At 37.7% G+C, this 22,062-nt stretch overlaps 1 protein-coding gene across 4 annotated transcripts in view; it reads left to right on the top strand.

Annotated features, from left to right (window-relative positions):
- LOC119074379 (pyruvate carboxylase, mitochondrial) overlaps window positions 1-20,166 on the top strand; it is a 33,625-nt gene extending 13,459 nt beyond the window's left edge. For 3 of the 4 annotated variants that reach the window (XM_037180492.1, XM_037180490.1, XM_037180491.1), the window contains exons 2-15: window positions 4,537-4,645; window positions 4,713-4,872; window positions 4,944-5,105; window positions 5,165-6,164; window positions 6,228-6,250; window positions 6,322-6,561; window positions 6,636-6,720; window positions 7,698-7,745; window positions 17,624-18,021; window positions 18,079-18,338; window positions 18,404-18,670; window positions 18,735-19,497; window positions 19,560-19,635; window positions 19,701-20,150. In XM_037180492.1, the coding sequence (XP_037036387.1) occupies window positions 4,777-4,872; window positions 4,944-5,105; window positions 5,165-6,164; window positions 6,228-6,250; window positions 6,322-6,561; window positions 6,636-6,720; window positions 7,698-7,745; window positions 17,624-18,021; window positions 18,079-18,338; window positions 18,404-18,670; window positions 18,735-19,497; window positions 19,560-19,635; window positions 19,701-19,873 (3,591 nt within the window). In that variant the 5' untranslated portion in view covers window positions 4,537-4,645; window positions 4,713-4,776 and the 3' untranslated portion in view covers window positions 19,874-20,150. Of the gene's footprint in view, window positions 1-4,536; window positions 4,646-4,712; window positions 4,873-4,943; window positions 5,106-5,164; window positions 6,165-6,227; window positions 6,251-6,321; window positions 6,562-6,635; window positions 6,721-7,697; window positions 7,746-17,623; window positions 18,022-18,078; window positions 18,339-18,403; window positions 18,671-18,734; window positions 19,498-19,559; window positions 19,636-19,700 lie in introns of all 4 variants that reach the window. The other variant, XM_037180493.1, reaches the window with a different exon arrangement.
- The last annotated feature ends 1,896 nt before the right edge of the window (window positions 20,167-22,062 follow it).

Raw genomic sequence — 22,062 nt, 5'->3', positions numbered from 1 at the left:
CTATTGTCCGACCGGAGGACATAAAAATTTGATTTTCGTACTTAAACGCACTCATTTTCAAATTATTTTGACATAAAATGTGAGTGCGTTTAAGACGAATTCGCCGATCGACCATACCTGTTCTAGACTTTCATTGGTTACAGACGGCAAGCAAATGACTAGTATCATAATCGGGTCGATTAATTCCATCGATCAAAGTATTTTCAATAGGTTATTTTCAAATCTTGTACTTCAATTTTTTTAACATACATTTTACCATATAAAGGACCATATTACCCAGAGCCCATTACAATGTAAAACTACATGTCTTGGTGATGGTGTGAAGTGATGCTATACCCATTGTTTACCGATTCAAGCGCACCAAAAGACATTAAATTCTGTTGGAAAATTTTCCTTTTTTTATTTTTCTCAAGGCCTTTCGTATATCATAGGTCAGACCAACTAATTGTGAAGAGAAACGCCGATCTCATTGGGTCATGTCGTGTCACGACAGCTGTGACGTCATTTTTGGCCATTTTCTCTAGTGGCGATATCTGCGCATTGTCATAGTTGCATTTACGATTCAACATACATCTAGTGGTGCCACCCTTGTTTCCATTCTTTCTCTTTAAAGTTCTGCACAAACAGCTCTTAAAAGTAGGTCACTTGAATTACCCTACTAGTTATGGTGGCATGCGTACACAATAAATCATAGAGTATAACTCTATGGTTCCAAATAACTGTAAACCCGAACTTTGACAACACGAACGCCGACGATTTCATCCACAGAGATGAACATAACCTAAACATCAACGAATTTCTTTGTAAATTTTTCGTTAAAATTTTCGTCAACCTAAAAGTTGAGGTTAAGTTGCCTTCTGTGGATGAAATTTGACATTTCAAAATGACCTTGGAACAAACCTATACCATTTAATTTTACTACAATCACAATTATAAGCACTTTTGAGCTACCAGCTGAAAGACAGCTGAAACGAATTGAATAACTTACTTCAGAGTCACCGATTGTAGTTTTGCTACAATGCTTCATAAAAATGATCATTGATGAGAGCGTTCATAGCAAGGCTCTAATTTAAGACTGTTGGTGATTTTAGGCGAATTCTTTTTTGTGTGTATCGTGTATCAGTCTATAGTATTGGTTGATAGATCATCTTCAAGGACGTTTAAAATGCCATCGGAAATACCATTCACATTGCAAAAAAAAATCCTCCAAATGAATGAATGAACGAAAAAATTTAACGAAACTTAAGTGGTTACCAAGGTTTATATAGTGTGGAGGTAATGCCATTAAGACGCGCTCTGTAGCACATAAGTTCGACGCCAATGGCACCTTTTTTTAAATGGTTGACTACGATTTACTTGTGTTTAAAAAAATGTTTTTGAGCTACTGAGCTACATCGTCTTTTCTTCAAGATAAGAAATAGAAAACATGAAAAATCGACAGCTCATTGAGTGGATTTCATCTCTCAAAAAAGAACACGGAAAATGTTTTTCCTATCTCATAACAGATGGCCAGATTTCTTTTCCATTTTTCGTTTTTAACGAAGAGAGGAGATGGCGCTTATTGTCAAACTTTCGTGCCGCCGCAAATCTGATTCGGTTATACATGGCAGTACCTCCACGCTTTATTTACCTTGGAGGTTACGTCTGGAATAACCAAGGTAAATATAGTGAGGAGGTAATGCCATTCAGACGCGCGGCCTAGCACATAAGTTCGATGCCAATGACATCTTTTTTTGAATTGGTTGACTACGATTTACTTGTATTTCACAAAAATATTTTCGCTATCACACAACAGATGGCCCGACTTTCTATTCCATTTTTTGCTTTCAACGAATGGATGAGATGGCGTTTGTATCGAACTTTCGTGCCACCGCACATCTGATTCGGTTATATATGGCATTACCTCCTCACGAGGGGTAACCGACTCGGGAAATTGACTACACACCCTCAAAGGAATTGCCGGAGTATCCGGTAAATAATTGGAATTGATGGAATTGACCGGAATTGATCGGAATTGGTAGGAATTGATCGGAATTGATAGGAATTGACTGGAAATATGTGGAATTGTAAGGAATTGAAAGTAAATGAGAGTAAATTCTGATAAGTGTGATTATCGTAAAGGAGGACCAGCGAGTGCAAAACCACACTATTTCCTTTTTGTTTTAATTTTAGAACAGGTCCAACGTCCTTTTATGTTCAAAATATGCACACTGAAGGATTCTTCTTCAGAGGATTCTTGTGAGTCAGATACGGAAGAGTTTGAGCCGCAACAAATAAGTGAATATTCGTCGGGGGAATGTTAGGCTGGGGCATTGCTGATGCGAAATGCTCCAGTTTCAAACCAAATTTACAAAAAAATGCATCACCGACAATATCATCTATTCCATCCACTTTTCAAAAGCCTAAAATCTTACGATGTCGCTCACAGGAGCGAAACAAAAAATTGAGTACTTTGGCTGTTGCTGACGAGTGTTGAACAAATCCATTTCCTGTCGAGGTACGAACAACGATTTGTGCATCGGACAACTGAAATAGACAAAACACAGCAATTTACTTGAAAACATACACACTTCACATTCACCATATTAATCAATCTAGTCATGGAAAAATTCATGTAATTTCTTTCCCGCACCATAAATCGTAAAGAAATGAAGTTTTTTTCATGCCTTGGGCATAAATTACGGAATTTTTCTCGTAACTTAGACCCTCAGCATGAGAAGTTGTATACGCATCTGTTGTGGACGGTTTATTTTAGGAACTTTCGCTTGTCGCCCTCACTTCGTTCGCGCTACAATCCGCGAAATTGCTTAAAATATACCGTCTACAACATATACGTAAATAACTATTGTGCATCCGACAACTGAAATACGACCTATTTTACCATGATTTTTCATTAAGAAATATCAGTTTTTCCCGAACTATATATCGTGCGCGAAAAAACTTCATATCTTTACGATTTATAGTGCGGGAAAAGAATTACATGAATTTTTCTATGACTATACGATTGATCAAATGGACACCATTTTGTAATAACCAAGTTTCTAACATTTAAAAAATGTCTTTTAAGCATGGTTATTGCAAAATGCTGCTGAAATTTAATATGGTGAATGTGAAGTGTGTATGTTTTCAAGTAAATTGATGCGTTTTGTCTATTTCAGTTGTCCGATGCACAAAACGTTGTTCGTACCAAGCCAGGAAATGACGATTTTTTCAGCACACGTCCTAATTTTCCTCACTCGCTTCGCTCGTAAGGAAAACTTTGGACTGGTGCTGAAAAAATCGTCATTTCCTGGCTTGGTACGAAAAATACTATTCCTGCACGATATATCGTTCGGGAAAAACTGACATTTCTTAATGAAAAATCACGGCAAAATATGTCGTATTTCAGTTGTCGGATGCACAAAAGTTTTTCGTCATTTCCTGTCTTAGTACGAAAAATACTATTTATCTAAAATAAACAATGATCTGCGATGTGAAATCATTTTAAACCAAACTGCAGTCAATTAGGTTCCAAACAAATATTTTTTTTATTTTTCTTCGGTGCAAAACATTATTATAAGATACTTTGCCAAAAGATATGCCAAAAAAATGTTTAATTTTTTTTATAGAACACTTTGAACACGCAAAAAATCATGAAAATTCGAATCGGAATACACTCCGGAGTGTATTTCGTTTCGTCAATTCGTTTTTTTCGTTATTTTTTGGGTTTTCAAAATGGCTTATAAAAAAAAGTAAACATTTTTTTGGCATATAATACGAAGCAAAGTATCTTATAATAATGTTCTGCATCGAAGAAAAATAAAAAAAAAATTTGTTTGGAACCTAATTGGACGGTTTAATCTAAATTGAAATTGAAAAATCTCTTCTAAAAGTATGAGTAAAAATTAAAGATGCTAACAAAATGAGTCACAAATGTAGGACAACATAGTTGTTCCAAATTTTATCTTGATATAGTCTGACGATTCTTTTTCCAAAATGCTTAAGGGTTTAACCGTTTAACTTTGACTTTAAATTTATATCTATTTGAAAATATCGAGCAATTATTTCGAAAATTCGTGGAATTGAAGGAATTGATTGGAATTATAGGAATTGAAGGGCGAATCCGGCAAGTAGTGGTGTTAATCCGTTAATTAAAGAAATAAAAGGAGTTAAGAGCAATTAAAAGGAATTGACAGGAAATACCTTTAGAAATTGAAGGGGTATTGAAAGGGAATTGAAAGGAATTGAACGGAATTGAACGGAATTGAACAGAATTGAAAGGAATTGAAAGGAAATAGAGCGAATCCGGCAATTAGACGAGTTGGTCCGGTAATTGAGGTAATTAAACGGAATTGAAAGGAATTAGAAATTGATTTGCCACCATTTTAGCCAGTCGGTTACCCCTCGCCTCCTCACTATATTTACCTTGGGAATAACTTGAAGATGATCGACGTAAATTTCTATCATCGTAGTAATCCTTGCACTCTGCAAAGTGTACTTTAATGTCGAAATCATAGCAGTGTCATTCAATCGAACCTTTTTTTTCTTAACTTGCAGATTTTGGAAGGCTCAAAATTTCCCCAGAGGAAAATCAACAAAATTACTCGTACATCACACCTTTCAGATGAAATTCTAGTCATTCCTCGTACGCATATTTTATACACCAGTAAGTGTCGAATCGACTTACAATATCCCGAGTTCTCGAATCAAGCCTTTTCCGTTCGTTGTTTCAGCTTTAATTTTACTATCCTAAGTCTTCAATCGATTAAGTCGAACTACAAGCTCAATTACCGCAAAATGTCGATGTGCGGCAGAAATATCGGTCTAAAAGCGATGCGGCAGGCTCAACTATCGCGGGGATGGTCTATCACAAAAAGTTCATATTCAACGAAGGTATGAGAAATGGATGGTCGATGAATCCGTTGGACTGATTTGATTAAGAAGAAATTTGGAAAATCTTTCAGGTTGAATACAAACCGATTCGCTCGGTCTTGGTGGCGAACCGGGGAGAAATTGCGATCCGTGTGTTTCGGGCATGCACCGAATTAGGAATTAAATCGGTGGCTGTGTATTCCGAACAAGATAAAATGCACATGCACAGACAAAAGGCTGATGAATCGTACATGGTAGGTTGACTGTTCTATCGAATCGAATCGACTGGCCACTCATACTCTTTTAATTTCAGGTGGGAAAAGGACTCGCACCGGTCGAAGCATACCTCAATATACCGGAATACATTCGAGTCTGCAAGGAAAACAATGTGGATGCCGTACATCCCGGTTACGGCTTCCTATCGGAACGATCAGACTTCGCACAGGCTGTAATCGATGCGGGTTTACGGTTTATCGGTCCGTCACCAAGAGTTGTTCAGCAGATGGGTGATAAAGTCGCTGCACGAAAAGCGGCTATCGAAGCTGGAGTGCCAATTGTTCCTGGTACAGACGGACCAGTCACCACATCTGAAGAAGCAGTCACATTCTGCCAGAAACACGGTCTACCAGTGATATTCAAAGCAGCTTATGGTGGCGGTGGACGTGGTATGAGAGTTGTGCGAAAGATGGATGAAGTGGACGAAATGTTCAAGCGGGCTAGTTCTGAGGCGAAAGCCGCTTTTGGCAATGGTGCCATGTTCATCGAAAAGTTCATCGAACGACCACGCCACATCGAAGTGCAATTATTGGGTGATAAGGCCGGTAACGTGGTGCATCTGTACGAAAGAGATTGTTCGGTTCAACGGCGTCACCAGAAAGTGGTTGAAATTGCACCGGCTCCACGATTGCCCATCGAAGTGCGTGATAAGATGACTGAATGTGCTGTGAGATTGGCGAAGCATGTCGGTTACGAGAATGCCGGAACCGTTGAATTTCTGGCCGACGATAAGGGAAACTTTTACTTCATCGAAGTGAACGCTCGTCTTCAAGTTGAACACACCGTCACGGAGGAGATAACTGGAATTGATTTGGTGCAATCACAAATTCGGATCGCGGAGGGAATGACCTTGCCCGAAATGGGATACACGCAAGAGAACATTAAGCCGCAGGGGTATGCGATTCAGTGCCGTGTCACAACAGAAGATCCAGCGAACGATTTTCAACCGAGCACTGGACGTTTGGAAGTATTCCGGTCCGGTGAAGGTATGGGCATTCGATTGGACAGTGCTGCAAGTTATGCTGGAGCCATTGTGTGTAAGTGACGATTTGAGTCAGAGTTGAATGATCTCCACTAAACCGAAATTGTTTGCTTTACAGCGCCGTACTATGACTCCCTTCTGGTAAATAATCGCTTAACAAGTTCTCAGCATCGTGGGGTCCATCATGATTTTCACATAAATTGCCGTTTTAGGTCAAAGTCATCTCACATGCCAGTGATCTGCAATCGTCCGCATCCAAGATGAACCGTGCGCTAAGAGAGTTCCGAATCCGTGGCGTTAAAACGAATATTCCGTTTCTGCTGAACGTGCTGGAGAATCAAAAATTCCTGAACGGTGTGCTGGACACATATTTCATTGACGAACATCCGGCGCTGTTCCAATTCCAACCGTCGCAGAATCGAGCACAAAAACTTCTGAATTATTTGGGTCAGGTACGAGTCGTTCAACGAAAGTCTTTGGCGATGGAAGGTGTGTCGAGATATTGATCGGTTTCCGATTTTCGTAGGTATTGGTAAATGGGCCACAAACACCACTAGCGACCAGTTTGAAACCGGCCGAAATTCAACCGCATGTACCCACCGTTCCGTTAGGTAAGTCGATATTTTATTACTTACTCAAGCAAAACAGTGAGTCTCTAAACTTGTAAGAATGCGCATGACGGAGAGGCTTTTCGTTGCATGAAATCCAACAGAAACGACGAAAAAAACGATAATTTCCCGTAAAATCGGCCTTGCATAGTGAAATCTGTGTGTTTAAACAAATGAAGTACAAGACTTTGTGACAATGAAGTACAAGTTTTTGTGTCAAACACTTAACGAGATACTTTGAACAAGAGAAGTAACTGATTTTGTCCTGACGTATGACGATATGATTGCCGCTTCTCTTCACTTTTCACATTTTGGAGCGTCGAACTCATGTTCACACATCGATTAACGATGGCCGTGGATGTCAGATAATAATAATGTCACTTTGAAGGTCAGAGGACACACTTCCAGTTTATGTACGAACCGGCTGAACTGATTAGTCCTTATGGACCCCAGTGCACTCTGTAAAATTCTAAAAATTTGATTTAGCTTCGTTTCCCCCCCAAATCTCCAAACCGATTGGTGCAAATGGCACCAAATTTCATCCTATTTCCTAGTATTCGATCAAAACTAGAAACTAATAGAACATTCCCGCAGCTCTCACAGTAAAAGATTTCGTAATTCAAACACCAGTAGGAGCATACTTCACACCAAAGAAGTTAACAGATTTATTAATGACTCTGTACATCACGATATGTTTGCCGTAATTTAAGGGGTTGCCGTAGAGAACTCACTAACAAAACTAACCGCATTACATTAGGGACCATTTGCAAAGAACGCATGCGGGAAATGGCAGATTTTATTCCTAAGATTCCCAAAAATATAAATTTCCCCAAAAAAATTCTGCCTGAACGAAAGCAATTTGTGAATGGTCCCTCATATGGAGGACAGGTCTAGCAATATTGAATTTTTACTAATAATTTTTGTTTTTCTTTTTTTTTATGGTTTTATTTTTGGGTTGGTAATTTGGTGATGATTAACAGATTTGTCGCCAGAAGCCATAGAGCTAGAGGCTAGAGGGGAGCGGAAAGGTATTTTTTTTATTTGTTTTTATTTTTGCAGTGGGTTTCTTTAAGTTGGGAACATATTTGAGATTTTTGAGAGTTCTAAAAATCATCGACGTTCCCAGTCAATAAAGTGTTGTCCTTAAGAGTGATATCGCCAAATCTTCAGGTGATTGGGAAACAAGCGGTCTCCGATTTTAATGAGTGATAGCTCGTTGGATTCGTCTTTCAATTCTAGGAAACACGTGTCTTTCACTTTTTCTTAAAAAAATTTGTTTTCTGTGAAAAGCGCTCAAGAGTGAAGACATGCCAGAGGGTACCGAAAACAGTTTTTCGGCAATAACTCAAGAAAAAATTATTTTAAATTGTTGTAATGTTGTACGACTGTCGGCCTTGAAAAGACCTACAGGTGGAGTATAAGCACCGCTTGGTGCTAGTTGATCCACTAGAGTTATGACTAGAAATATAGTGAATGTTCGGAGAGTCCGCCTTCTCTGCAGCTTCGATGTACCACGGAACTGAGTATGGGGTGTTGTAGCTGGCCTCACCCACTATAGTTGCACATATAAATGAACCCAGTACTTTTGGGCTGCAAGCCTACAGAAGTCTTGAAAAAAAGTTGGTGCCAAAATGTAGATCCTTCTGTCTGAGGGCCCAACTGCCAGAACAGCGTCTGGAACGGTTCTACGTGAGTAATTTTGTATCGTCTACTATTCCCTTACCGTATACGCTTCACTTTGACTCGAATATAGGTCGTTACAACATATCCAGTGTTAGTAATTCTTGTGAAAAATTATTAAATTTTTCTCCGAGGATTTTAGTCAAATAAAGTGTTAGCGTATAGCAAATGACCTCCGGACTACGGAACAGTAATTAGTTTTTCAATTGGACCAATATTTGCTACGTGACAGGAGTTTGGAAAACCGTTCCAGACGCTGTTCTGGCAGTTGGGCCCTCAGACAGAAGGAAAAAATCTACATTTTGGCACCAACTTTTTTATCAGGACTTCTGCAGGCTTGCAGCCCAAAAGTACTGGATTCATTTATATGTGCAACGATAGTGGGTGAGGCCAGCTACAACACCCCATACTCAGCTCCGTGGTACATCGAAGCTGCAGAGAAGGCGGACTCTCCGAACATTCACTATATTTCTAGTCATAACTCTCGTGGATCAACTAGAACCAAGCGGTGCTTATACTCCACCTGTAGGTCTTTTCAAGGCCGACAGTCGTACAACATTACAACAATTTAAAATAATTTTTTCTTGAGTTATTGCCGAAAAACTGTTTTCGGTACCCTCTGGCATGTCTTCACTTTTGAGCGCTTTTCACAGAAAACAAATTTTTTTAAGAAAAAGTGAAAGACACGTGTTTCCTAGAATTGAAAGACGAATCCAACGAGCTATCACTCATTAAAATCGGAGACCGCTTGTTTCCAAAGTTAAAAAAATCACCTGAAGATTTGGCGATATCACTCTTAACCTTATAATATTTTAGTACAAAATTTGAAAATCGGTTAGCGAATTCAAATTTAAACGCCAAAATATCATAGATTGGGAAACACTTTATTCACTGGGAACGTCGATGACTTTTAGAATTCTGATAAATCTAAAATTGTTCTTTTTAAAGATGAACACACTGTATTTTTTTCGTTTTTTATTTTTAAATATTTATTCATACTAACACTACACACACACACACAACATGCTTGTCAATATATTTTCGGAATGGCTTTGAGCATTTTTTTTTGAATTAGGTCAAGGACCTACCTGCATATCGATTTCTTATTGGGACACCGTTTGAAACTATTTCGCCATATTGTTACCTAAGACGAAAAATGTGTCGGTTTTGATACTTTAGTCTTTGTGTGCCGAAGGAAATCTACCGGGATTTTCAAGAATTACAGTTACCCAATTATATTATGACTACGGTTGTGGGATTCATTACTTTTACATCCTACACACTTCCCACATTCAATTGAACCAACGAATTCAATTTCATTTTTGATTTTGTCGATTGGCACCATTGACATACAAGTGGTTAGTTCTCATTATCTGCTTGTGGTGGCACCATATACTTTGCGTGTCCAAGCAGTTAAAGAAGTACTAGGTAGCGTCAATCAAAATTCTGAAAGAACAGTTTAGATCACATCTGATTTGATCGCAAAGGCAGTAAGCAATTTAGAAGGTTTTTTTTGTGCATTAACGTGTGTGCAAATAATGTTTTTTTCCCGGTATCCAAAATCAGATTTCCCGAATTTCCCGGTATCCTTAAAATTTAGCTAGACTTCCCGATAAAAAAGTTCTGATTTCCCGGTAAAAAATTTTCTCATTTCCCGGTGAATATAATATTTATTTTATTTTTCAATTAAGTTTGATCAAGTACTGTCGTGACAAACATGAATTATGTTATAAAACGTCGAAAGCCAAAGTCTCGCATTCCAAATGTTTGCTTCATTTATGTCAGATTTATAATATTTTTCGGTTTGTTCTCTCAGCTATTGTAGTGCCTGCCAATTGATTCCAGCTGCCTGGGCCAGATATCGCGGGCACAGGCAGCTGGAATTAATTGGCAGGCAATACAATAGCTGAGAGAATGAAACGAAAAATATTATAAATCTGAAGTTTAATGATCGTGAGCGAAGCGAGCGAAAAATTTTAGCGATTTTGTACTTTGAAAATATTCTATTCTCTGACTACAACCCTAAATCTATGACGTTCAGCATCTGTATTTTTTGATAAGATATGAAGTGATTGCGAGCGGAGCGAGCGAGAAGATTTTTCAATTTTCTACTTTGTACAATTCTATTTCGGACCTCTCAGCGAAATATTTGTCACATCTTAGTGTCTGTGAAAAATGAGAAGAAAGGGAATGTTAGCGAGCGGAGCGAGCGAGAAATTTTTGCGATTTTATAATTTTAAAACATTCTATTTCTGACTTCTCAGCCATTCCGATTCAATTTCCAGTTTCCCGGTAAGTTGGATTTCTCATCTATTTCGATGGCCCGTTTTTATCGACTTCCCGTTTTTTTCGATTTCCCGTCTATTCCAATTTCCCAGTGAGTTCTATTTCAATTTCCCGGTGAGTTTGACTTTCCGTTTTTTTATTCAATTACCCAGTAAATTTGATTTCTCGTCTATTTCGATTTCCGGTTTTTATCGATTTCCCGTTTTTATCGACTTCCCGTTTTTTCTCGATTTCCTGTTTTTTCGATTTCCCGTCTATTGCGATTTCCCAGTGAGTTCGATTTCTCGGTCAGTATGATTTCCCCTCAATTTCAATTTCCCGGTGAGTTCGATTTCCCGGTGAGTTCGTTAACTCGGTCAGTATAATTTCCCATCAATTGCGATTTCCCGTCAATTTCGATTTCCAAGTGAATTTAATTTCACGGTGAGTTGGATTTTTCGTCAATTTCGATTTCCTGGTGAGTTCGATTTCTCTGTCAGTATGATTTCCCATCAATTTCTATTTCCCGTCAATTTCAATTTCCCGGTGAGTTCGATTTCTCGGTCAGTATGATTTCCCCTCAATTTCGATTTCCAGTCAATTTCAATTTCCCGGTGAGTTTCGATTTCCCGGTGAATTTAATTTCCCGGTGAGTTGGACTTCCCGGTTAGTTCGATTTCCCGGTGAGTTCGTTTACTCGGTCAGTCTGATTTTTCATCAATTTCGATTTCCCGTCAATTTCGATTTCCCGGTGAGTTGGACTTCCCGGTTAGTTCGATTTCCCGGTGAGTTCGATTTCTCGATCAGTCTGATTTTTCATCAATTTCGATTTCCCGTAAATTTCAATTTCCAGTCAATTTCGATTTCCCCCTGGCTTCCCGCTTCATGGTAACACTAAAAAAATTCGCCTTCGGTGGATTTCCCGGTATCCCGGTTTTCAGACAAAAAATTTCCCGGTATCCCAGATACCAAGGATACACATTATTTGCACACGCGCATTATATGTATTTTACATGCTACATGCGTCGAAAACGGTACTTTTCATGTTTCACGCACTAATTTCGACTTCTAAAGCATGCAAAAACCACTCGGGATAAAAAGATGAAATGTCTCGTTTTCGCGTGTTTATTGACCTCGGCTACGCCTCGGATCAACAAAGTTCACACGAAAACCATACTTTTCATCTTTTAATCCCAAGTCATGCAAAATACTAATGCTTTTCTGATCTTTCAAACATGAGAAGGAAATTCGTGTGAAATGGGAGAAATGTAAAACGCTAATGAAATCATGTAGAATGAATGGAATGAATTACATGAAGAAAACCAACAAAAGCGTTAAAAACGTATGTTGATTGTTGAGTTTAAATTGGACAAAAGAGCAACAAAATGGCAATCGGCTGTACCTCTACCATTTTTGAGATCAGCCTTCTTGGTACATGACATATGCAAGATTCTTTTCATAACATTTTCATTGTTCATTTGTCAACAGATTGTGAAGTGACATTTCAGTTATTTTTAAGCTTTTCGTGATATCGCAAAAACTGCAGGTTATTTCATTAACTTTGGGAACACGGGTTCCCCAATTGAAATGAGTGATAGGTCGTCGGATTCGTCTTTGAATTCTAGAGAAGTCACATCTTTAATTTTTTCGATTAAGTTTGTTTGTTTTCGGTGCAAAGCGTTCAAAAGTGAAGGCTTGTCAGAGGGTCCCGTGAACAGTTTTTCAGCAATAACTCAAGAAATAATTATTGTAAATCATTGTTATGCTGTACTAATGTCGGTCTTGGGAAGACCTACTACAAGTGGAGTGTATACACTGGTTGGTGCAAGTACATCCACAAGATTTATGACCAAAAATATAGTGTTCGCCTTCTCTGCAAAATTGATGTTTCATGGGACGACTGTGTAGTGTTCTAGCCTGCCTCACCCACTATCGTTTCACATATATCAGATCCCAGGTCTTCTGTGTGGCAAGGTTTTTAACGGTTTTGTTGGTTTTCTTCATGTAATTCATTCTTTCATGTATTTCATTAGCGTTTTACATTTCTCCCATTTCACACGAATTTCCTTCTCATGTTTGAAAGATCAGAAAAGCATTAGTATTTTACATGACTTGTGATAAAAAGATGAAAAGTATGGTTTTCGTGTAAATTTTGTTGATCCGAGGCGCAGCCGAGGTCAATAAACACAGTAAAACGAGACATTTCATCTTCCTAGTGGATTTTACATGCTATGGGAGTCGAAAGTAGTGCGTGAAACATGAAAAGTACCGTTTTCGACGCATGTAGCATGTAAAATGCATATAGTACACAAAAAAACCTTCTAAATTGCTTACTCCCTTTGCGATCTAATCTGTTCTTTCAGAATTTTGATTGACGCTACCTAGTACTTCTTTAACTGCTTGGACACGCAAAGTATATGGTGCCACCACAAGCAGATAATGAGAACTAACCATTTGTATGTCAATGGTGCCAATCGACAAAATCAAAAATGAAATTGAATTCGTTGGTTCAATTGAATGTGGGAAGTGTGTAGGATGTAAATGTAATGAATCCTACAATCCCATAGTCATAATATAATTGAGTACCTGTGTACAGGAAGAGAAAAACTGAAACTTGACACGTTTTCTGTTTGGAACTTTTTGTGGTTTGCAAATAATCCTACACAAAATCGGTTTTAACAACCACTCTCAAAACTGAAAACATGTCGAAAGTCATTTTGCTTTGTCTGTAATTCTCAAAAATTGCTTATAAGTAATTCAACTTGTTCCACATAGGATATCCACGTTAATTTACATTTGTATGTGATCGCATAAAGACGTGGATATCGAATGTGGAACAAGTTGGATTACAAACGGTGAATAAGCGACTTCAGACTTTGCTCGGACAGTAAATCGACAAAATTCTTCAAAATTCATAAATCTTAGTATTTTTGGGAATTTTGACGAATTTAATAAAAAAAAAATTATTAAGAGCGCTCGCTCACCCCTTGGCAATTTTCTAGCCTACATTTGTGCACAAAAATATTCGTTTTTTGATGATTTCTCTGAACCAAAATCTTTTTTTGAAAAAGTAAAACCATTTAGAGGCACCAGTACTTTGCTAAAATTGTATCCTACATTTGTATGCCTCATATTTCATTTTTGATGATATCTTTCCATCAGAATCCCTTTTCAAAAATGTATGACCGCAATTGCGACCACGAATGTGTTAGCTTTAAATCAAAATTAGTTTTGGTTGTAGTCGTTTGACCAGCTCTGAGAAAAGTGAGCAGTTTAACGAAATTTTCATAAACTGCTCACGTTTCTCAGAGCCGGTCAAACTGCTACAACCAAATGAATATTCAAGTATTGAAAGCTACCATACTCGTGGTCGGAATTGCGGTCGTACATTTTTCAAAAAGGATTCTGATGGAAAGATATCATCAAAAGTAAACTAAAATACAGTATTTAAAAATCGCCCTAATGTATGCTTTTCAGCAAAGCACCGATGCCTCTTATGGCATGCAAAAATGTGTTAATTTTAAGGGAAAAATTGGTTTGTGGATGATAACTTATTCCACTTGGAGAAACCTTTGCAAATGTGTAAATTTATGTGTTCTGCAAAGGTTTCTCCAAGTGGGTTAAGTTATCGACCACAAACCAATTTTTCCCTTAAAAGTAATACATTTTTGCGTGCTTTAATGGTTTTACTTTTTCAAAAAAAGATTTTGGTTCAGAGAAATAATGAAAAAACGAATATTTTTGCGCACAAATGTAGGCTAGAAAATTGCCAAGGGGTGAGCGCTCTTAAGAGGCATCGATGTTTTACTGAAAAGCATACATTTGGGCGTTTTTTTAAATACAAGATTTTAGTTTACTTTTGAGGATCTCTATCCGTCAGAATTCATTTACAAAAATGTTCGATCGCGATAACAACCAGTAATGTGTTAGCTTTAAAAACAAAACACTTTTGGTCGCAGTAGTTTGATCAGCTCTGTGAAAAGTCAGCAGTTTATGAAAATTTTGCTAAACTGCTCACGTTTCTCAAAGCCGGTTGAACGACTACAATCAAAACTAATTTTTATTCAAAGCTAACACATTCGTGGTCATTATTACGGTCGTACATTTTTGAAAATTAATTCTGATGAAAAGGTATCATCAAAAATGTAATACGAGACACGCAAATGTAGGCTGCAATTTTAGCAAAGCATCGATGCCTCTTAAGAGGAATCTTCACTTGGCAATTTTCTAGCCTACATTTGTGCGCAAAAATATTCGTTTTTTGATGATTTCTCTGAACCAAAATCATTTTTTGAAAAAGTAAGACCATTAAAGCATGCAAAAATGTGTTACTTTTAAAGGAAAAAATTGATTTGTGGATGATAACTTTATTCCATTTGGAGAAACCTTTGCAAATGTGTAAATTTATGTGTTTTGCAAAGGTTTCTCCAAGTGGGTTAAGTTATCGACCACAAACCAATTTTTCCCTTAAAAGTAATACATTTTTGCGTGCTTTAATGGTTTTACTTTTTCAAAAAAAGATTTTGGTTCAGAGAAATAATGAAAAAACGAATATTTTTGCGCACAAATGTAGGCTAGAAAATTGCCAAGGGGTGAGCGCTCTTAAGAGGCATCGATGTTTTACTGAAAAGCATACATTTGGGCGTTTTTTTAAATACAAGATTTTAGTTTACTTTTGAGGATCTCTATCCGTCAGAATTCATTTACAAAAATGTTCGATCGCGATAACAACCAGTAATGTGTTAGCTTTAAAAACAAAACACTTTTGGTCGCAGTAGTTTGATCAGCTCTGTGAAAAGTCAGCAGTTTATGAAAATTTTGCTAAACTGCTCACGTTTCTCAAAGCCGGTTGAACGACTACAATCAAAACTAATTTTTATTCAAAGCTAACACATTCGTGGTCATTATTACGGTCGTACATTTTTGAAAATTAATTCTGATGAAAAGGTATCATCAAAAATGTAATACGAGACACGCAAATGTAGGCTGCAATTTTAGCAAAGCATCGATGCCTCTTAAGAGGAATCTTCACTTGGCAAATTTGTAGCCTACATTTGGCACAAACATGTTTAATTTTTTATGATAATTTTGCACTCGCATCCTTTTTGGAAATACTAGAAACATCGTTTGGTGTTGAAATGTGTTAGGTTTGACCGAGGTCCAGAAAACTCAAAATTTGTCAATTTGTTATTCAAATCTAACACATTTCAACACCAAACGATGTTTTTACATTTTCCAGGAAGGAAGCGAGGCGAGTGCAAAATATCATCAAAAATATAACATTTTTGTTTCCAAATGTAGGCTACAAATTTCCCAAGTAAAGATTACTCAAGATCAATTGACTCTTTGCAAATTTGTAGCCTACATTTAGGCTGAACCAAAATCTTTTTTTTTTGAAGAAGTTGAACCATTAAAGCACACTAAAATATGTTAAAGGAAAATTGGTTTGTGGGTGATAAGTTGTCCCACTCGGAGTAACCTTTGCAGTTTTGTAAATTTATGTAATCGGCACAGGTTTCTCCAAGTGGCTTAAGTTATGACCCACAAACCAATTTTTCATAAAAGTAACACATTTTTCCGGGCTTTAATGGTTTTACTTTTTCAAAAAAAGTTTTAGTTCGGAGAAATCATCAAAAAATATAATATTTTTCCGCCTAAATGTAGGCTACCAATTTGCAAATGGTCTATTGCTCTTAAGAATTTGTTAAAATCTAAATAAAAATTTCTAAAAATTTATAAATTTTGAAAAATTTCGAGGATTATTGTTTACCTGTAGCTTTTACAATGTGCATTTTGACGGGTACTCTACGATGTAAGCCGATTGAGACTAGGGATGGGAGACGCTCAAAATTATCGATAATATCAATCGAAAGAAATTATCGATAATCGATTAATCATATCGTTATCGATAATTTAATAATTATCGATAATTATCAAAATATCGATATTTTGATATTTATCTGAAAATTCATGATAATATACCGTTATATCAAAATATATCAATAAATATCGGATTTTCGGACCGAAATATCGATATATCTAATTATCGATATCTTGATAACTATCAAAATATCCATAATTATCGATTATCGATATTTTTTTGATATTTTTCGATAAAAAAAGTCGTTACAACCCGTATGTTACATGAATGATTTTAATAAAATGTTTTAAAAGTCGATAATTATCGATTATCGATAACTATCGATAATCATTATCATTATCGCCCATGCCTACCTTACAACTCATCTGACACTTACCGTACGACAACAGTGAATGATATTTATTTCGCCTCGTTTTATATCGAAATTTTATTCTGCGAAGTTCGCGTAACTTGACTAGGGATGGGAGGCGTTCAAAATTATCGATAATCGATTAATCATATCGTTATCGATAATTTAATAATTATCGATAATTATCAAAATATCGAAATTCGATAATTATCAAAATATCGATATTTTGATATTTATCTGAAAATTCATGATAATATACCGATATATCGGAATATATCGATAAATATCGGATTTTCGGACCGAAATATCGATATATCGAATTATCGATATCTTGATAATTATCAAAATATCAATAATTATCGATTATCGATATTTTTTTGATAATTTTCGATGAAAAAAGTCGATAATTATCGATTATCGATAATTGATAATTATCGATAATCATTTTCATTATCGCCCATGCCTAAACTTGACCCATCCCCTTTTGTCAAGCACTGCCTCCAAACAGTTTGGAATACATTTTTCTGACTCATTTTGGAATCGGTATCAGTGCAGCTGCTTCATTTGCTATTATACCATCACTTCTTAGCTTCTTCTCAGGCGCTTTACGAAATTGGTAGAAACGTTACTTACAGACAGTGCTGCTGATCCTACAATTACACACAGAATGACACTTAACGAAAGCGTCCAAATCGATAAAATTAAAATTTTTCCATTTCCCTTTACTACAGTGACAGACCCACCGGCCGGACTACGCGAAATCTACAAAAAGCAAGGTCCTGAGGCATTTGCCAAAGCAGTTCGCGGAAAGAAGCAGCTTCTGCTGATGGACACAACGTTCCGTGACGCTCATCAATCGCTGCTGGCCACACGAGTCCGTACTCACGATCTGCTGAAAATCTCGCCGTTCGTCGCTCACAATTTCAACAATTTGTATTCGCTGGAAAATTGGGGCGGAGCAACGTTCGATGTTTCGTTGCGCTTTTTGCACGAATGTCCATGGGAACGTTTAGAGGATATGCGAAATCGAATTCCGAACATTCCCTTCCAAATGTTGTTGCGAGGTGCTAATGCTGTCGGCTATACCAACTATCCGGACAATGTGGTTTACAAGTTCTGCGATTTGTCGGTAAGAATTTTCGCTTGATTTTCTGCCGACTGTTCGTCTAAGTTCACCTGGTCGTAGGTTCAAGTTGGAATGGATATCTTCCGAGTGTTCGACTCGTTGAATTATCTCCCGAATTTAATTCTTGGAATGGAAGCAGCTGCAAAGGCTGGTGGTATTGTCGAAGCAGCCATATCGTACACTGGCGATGTCAGCGATCCGACGAAAACCAAATACGATCTGAAATATTACACCAATCTGGCCGATGAGCTGGTGAAAGCCGGAACTCATGTTCTTTGCATCAAAGATATGGCTGGCTTGTTGAAACCCACTGCTGCAAAGTAAGAACATTTACGCAGTTCCACTAGTCAGCGTTGGTATACACAGCCAACATTTTGTGTTTCAGACTTTTGGTAGGTGCTATCCGTGCAAACCACCCCAATGTACCGATACACATTCATACACACGACACTTCTGGCGCAGGAGTTGCTAGCATGTTAGCTTGTGCAGAAGCTGGTGCTGACGTTGTCGATGTGGCTGTGGACTCAATGTCTGGTTGCACGTCTCAACCCAGTATGGGAGCTATTGTTGCTTCACTGCAAGGCACACCATTAGACACCGGATTCAACTTGGCCGACATATCCGAATATTCGGCGTATTGGGAACAGACCAGGTGACCAAATCCATTCGTAGCATTTCTGCCGTTCGCTTTGCTGAAAATTGATTTTGAATTTCAGAACGTTGTACGGACCGTTCGAGTGCGCCACCACAATGAAGTCCGGAAACGCTGATGTGTACATGAACGAAATTCCTGGAGGCCAATACACCAATCTACAGTTCCAGGCCTATTCTCTCGGCCTCGGCGATTTCTTCGAAGATGTGAAGAAGGCGTACAAAGAAGCGAACTTGCTGTTGGGAGACATTATCAAAGTGACACCATCGTCGAAGGTTGTGGGCGATTTGGCTCAATTTATGGTACAAAATCATCTGTCCGCAAGCGATGTGATCGAAAAGGCTGAAGAACTTTCGTTCCCGAAATCGGTGGTAGAATTTCTTCAAGGAGCCATTGGCATTCCACACGGCGGATTCCCCGAACCATTCCGATCCCGAGTGCTAAAAGATATGCCACGCGTTGAAGGTCGACCGGGAGCATCGTTGCCACCATTAGATTTCGACAAATTGCGAGCCGAGATCAAAGAAACGTATCCGAAGGCCACCGATCGTGATGTTATGTCAGCGGCTCTGTATCCGCAAGTGACCAAAGACTACTTGAATTTCCGCGATCAATACGGTCCGGTCGACAAGCTGGAAACGAGAATCTTCCTGGTGGGACCGAAAGTGGGCGAAGAGTTCGAGGTGACGATTGAAAAGGGCAAAACATTGGGCATCAAAACACTGGCCATGGCAGAAGATTTAACGGCGAACGGCGAGAAGGAAGTATTTTTCGAACTGAACGGGCAATTGAGATCTGTGTTCATCAGAGACAAGGAGGCGACCAAGGTAACTGGGAAACCAAAATAACTTTTATGCTCAACACAAAATCAAACAAAAATTTCGTTTAGGACGTGGCTTTCCATCCAAAGGCAACGAAGGGTAGCAAGGACGAAGTGGGAGCTCCAATGCCTGGAACTGTTATTGGTAAGTTTTTAAATTTTTTTGAGTTTTTCGACTGTGTTCTGATGCCTGGCGATTTTACTTTTCAGATATCCGCGTTAAGGTTGGCGATCATGTCGAAAAGGGTCAACCGTTGGTGGTTCTGTCTGCAATGAAAATGGAAATGGTCGTTCAGGCACCGAGAGCCGGTACAATAAAATCATTAGAAATTAGCAATGGCATGAAACTAGAGGGCGAAGACTTAATTGTAGTTATTGAGTAGACAAAGTCGACTCAAATTGTTTAAAAAAAAAACGAATTCGATTTCTTAAAATTCCTTATCCCATTGGCTTAGCTCGTAATTTTTAATTTTTACAAGAAAAAAAATCGATTTTGTTGAGCAATCATGAATCATGGAAAATTATTTTCTTTTTTACAAATGTTTGCTCTTTAAATTTTCGTTTTAGCGATATTTTTGTATTTGGGGGTTTTGTGTATGCGTAGCGGCTAGGCCGAGGATGCACAATTTAAAATTATTTGTAATAAACAATTTTTTGTTAGATTTTGTTTCAGAAATTTGATTCTGTCTTTTATTACCATTCACTCCACTCGGTGCATCACCACTCCGTCGATTGATAATGTACTTTGCAACGTCTCACAATTCCAACACTATTTTCATTCTTCAACAAATCATGCCAGGGAGCTGCGGGATAATTCCTTTAACGTCAACTGAAAAGTCTCCAGTGGAGATGAAAGGTATTTTATCAGAGAAATGATAAGTTGGTACGGCTGTGGCGAGATAGAAGGAAGTTATTTCTATCTCGCCACAGGCGTACCAACTTATCATTTCTCTGTATTTTATTTGTCAAATCGCTAAACCGAACTGGTGTGCATACGTTATTTTGCACCAGCTGGTCCCATTTGGAATTGTATGTGACCAGCTGGTGCAAAATAACGTATGCACACCAGTTCGGTTTAGCGATTGTATGTATTCGCGTGTGCAAATCATGTGTATCCTTTGTGTCGAGAATACCGGGAAATCTGGACATGACCAGAAATCGAGAAACGACATTTAGTCAAGGGCCACAGAACATCCCGTGTCCATCGACGGTGCGCAAAGTTTGATGATTGTTCTTGGTGGCTTTTTAGTGCCCTGATTACGGAATGTTCGGGTGCCAGGCTGAGTTCCTGGTCATTCTCGAGATATCAGTCGGTTTTTGGCCCAAATTCTGACTTTTTTCATGTTTCGATATTTTACTGCATGAATTTCAAAATTTCGACGAAAAGTTTCTTCGGCAATGTTATAGGAAACTGAATTCTGCGTATTTTCTCTGAAGACGACTTTTATGTAGAAATTACAGGTGGGGCCGAAAAGTTCGGTCAAAAGTGAAAAATATGGTTTTTCAGTACGAAATATCCCAACAAAAATCTCTTCGAGAAAAGTGTGACGCAGTCTTTGAAGTACAATTTCTAAAATGAATGATATCGATAGAGTTGACGCTTTCAGCTTCGTAACGCAAAAATTAAATTTATCACCCAATTTTAGTTCAAACAAGCTGGCTTAGGTTTTCTCATCATCGGCCAAATAATTTTTACCAAAAAAAAATTTGACTGGAAACAACCAAAATTTTGCCAAAAAAATCTGCTTTTTGTAACAGTTTATAACAGAAATTCGGAAATTTGGCAAAATTTGAATATTTGACAAAATTCGAAAATTTGACGAAATTCGAAAATTTTGACGAAATTTAACAAAATTCGAAAATTTGACGAAAATCGAAAATTTGACGAAAATCGAAAATTTGACGAAAATCGAAAATTTGACGAAATTCGAAAATTTGACGAAATTCGAAATCTGACGAAAATCGAAAATTTGACGAAATTCGAAAATTTGACGAAGAAAGTAATTCTCTATCTGCCACCATTCAAGAAATATCTCCAAAACCCCAATTGACCCACCCATTTCCAACTTTCGACATTTTTCACAAATGCCCTTCTGTTCTACTCGTAAAACTCTGAGACTTTGCCGAAGAAAGTAACTCTCTATCTCTCATAATCGCAAAAGTATTAGTCCTTTCATCCTACGCTCGAGTAGCTCAAAATTTGGTCACTCTAATCACTCTAGCTCAAACGAATCTGCCCCAATTTTTTAAATAATATAAGATAAATTTTCTTGTAGGTCTGTTCCTGAACATCTGCCACTTTGCGACGCAGATTTTTTTGGTAAAATTTTGGTTGTTTCCAGTCAAATTTTTTTGGTAAAAAATTATTTGGCAGATGATGAGAAAAACTAAGCCAGCTTGTTTGAACTAAAATTGGGTGTAAAATTTAATTTTTGCGTAACGAAGCTGAAAGCGTCAACTCTAGCGATATCATTCATTTTAGAAATTGTATTTCAAAGACTGCGTCACACTTTTCTCGAAGAGATTTTTGTTGGTATACATAGTTGCCGCGTCTCAAAAAATTTTCTTCGTT

The sequence above is a fragment of the Bradysia coprophila genome, unplaced genomic scaffold, assembly GCF_014529535.1.
Source record: "Bradysia coprophila strain Holo2 unplaced genomic scaffold, BU_Bcop_v1 contig_151, whole genome shotgun sequence".
Classification (NCBI taxonomy): Eukaryota; Metazoa; Arthropoda; class Insecta; order Diptera; family Sciaridae; genus Bradysia; species Bradysia coprophila.
Note: the sequence above shows the minus strand (reverse complement) of the source record. Positions and strands in the feature narration are given on the sequence as shown.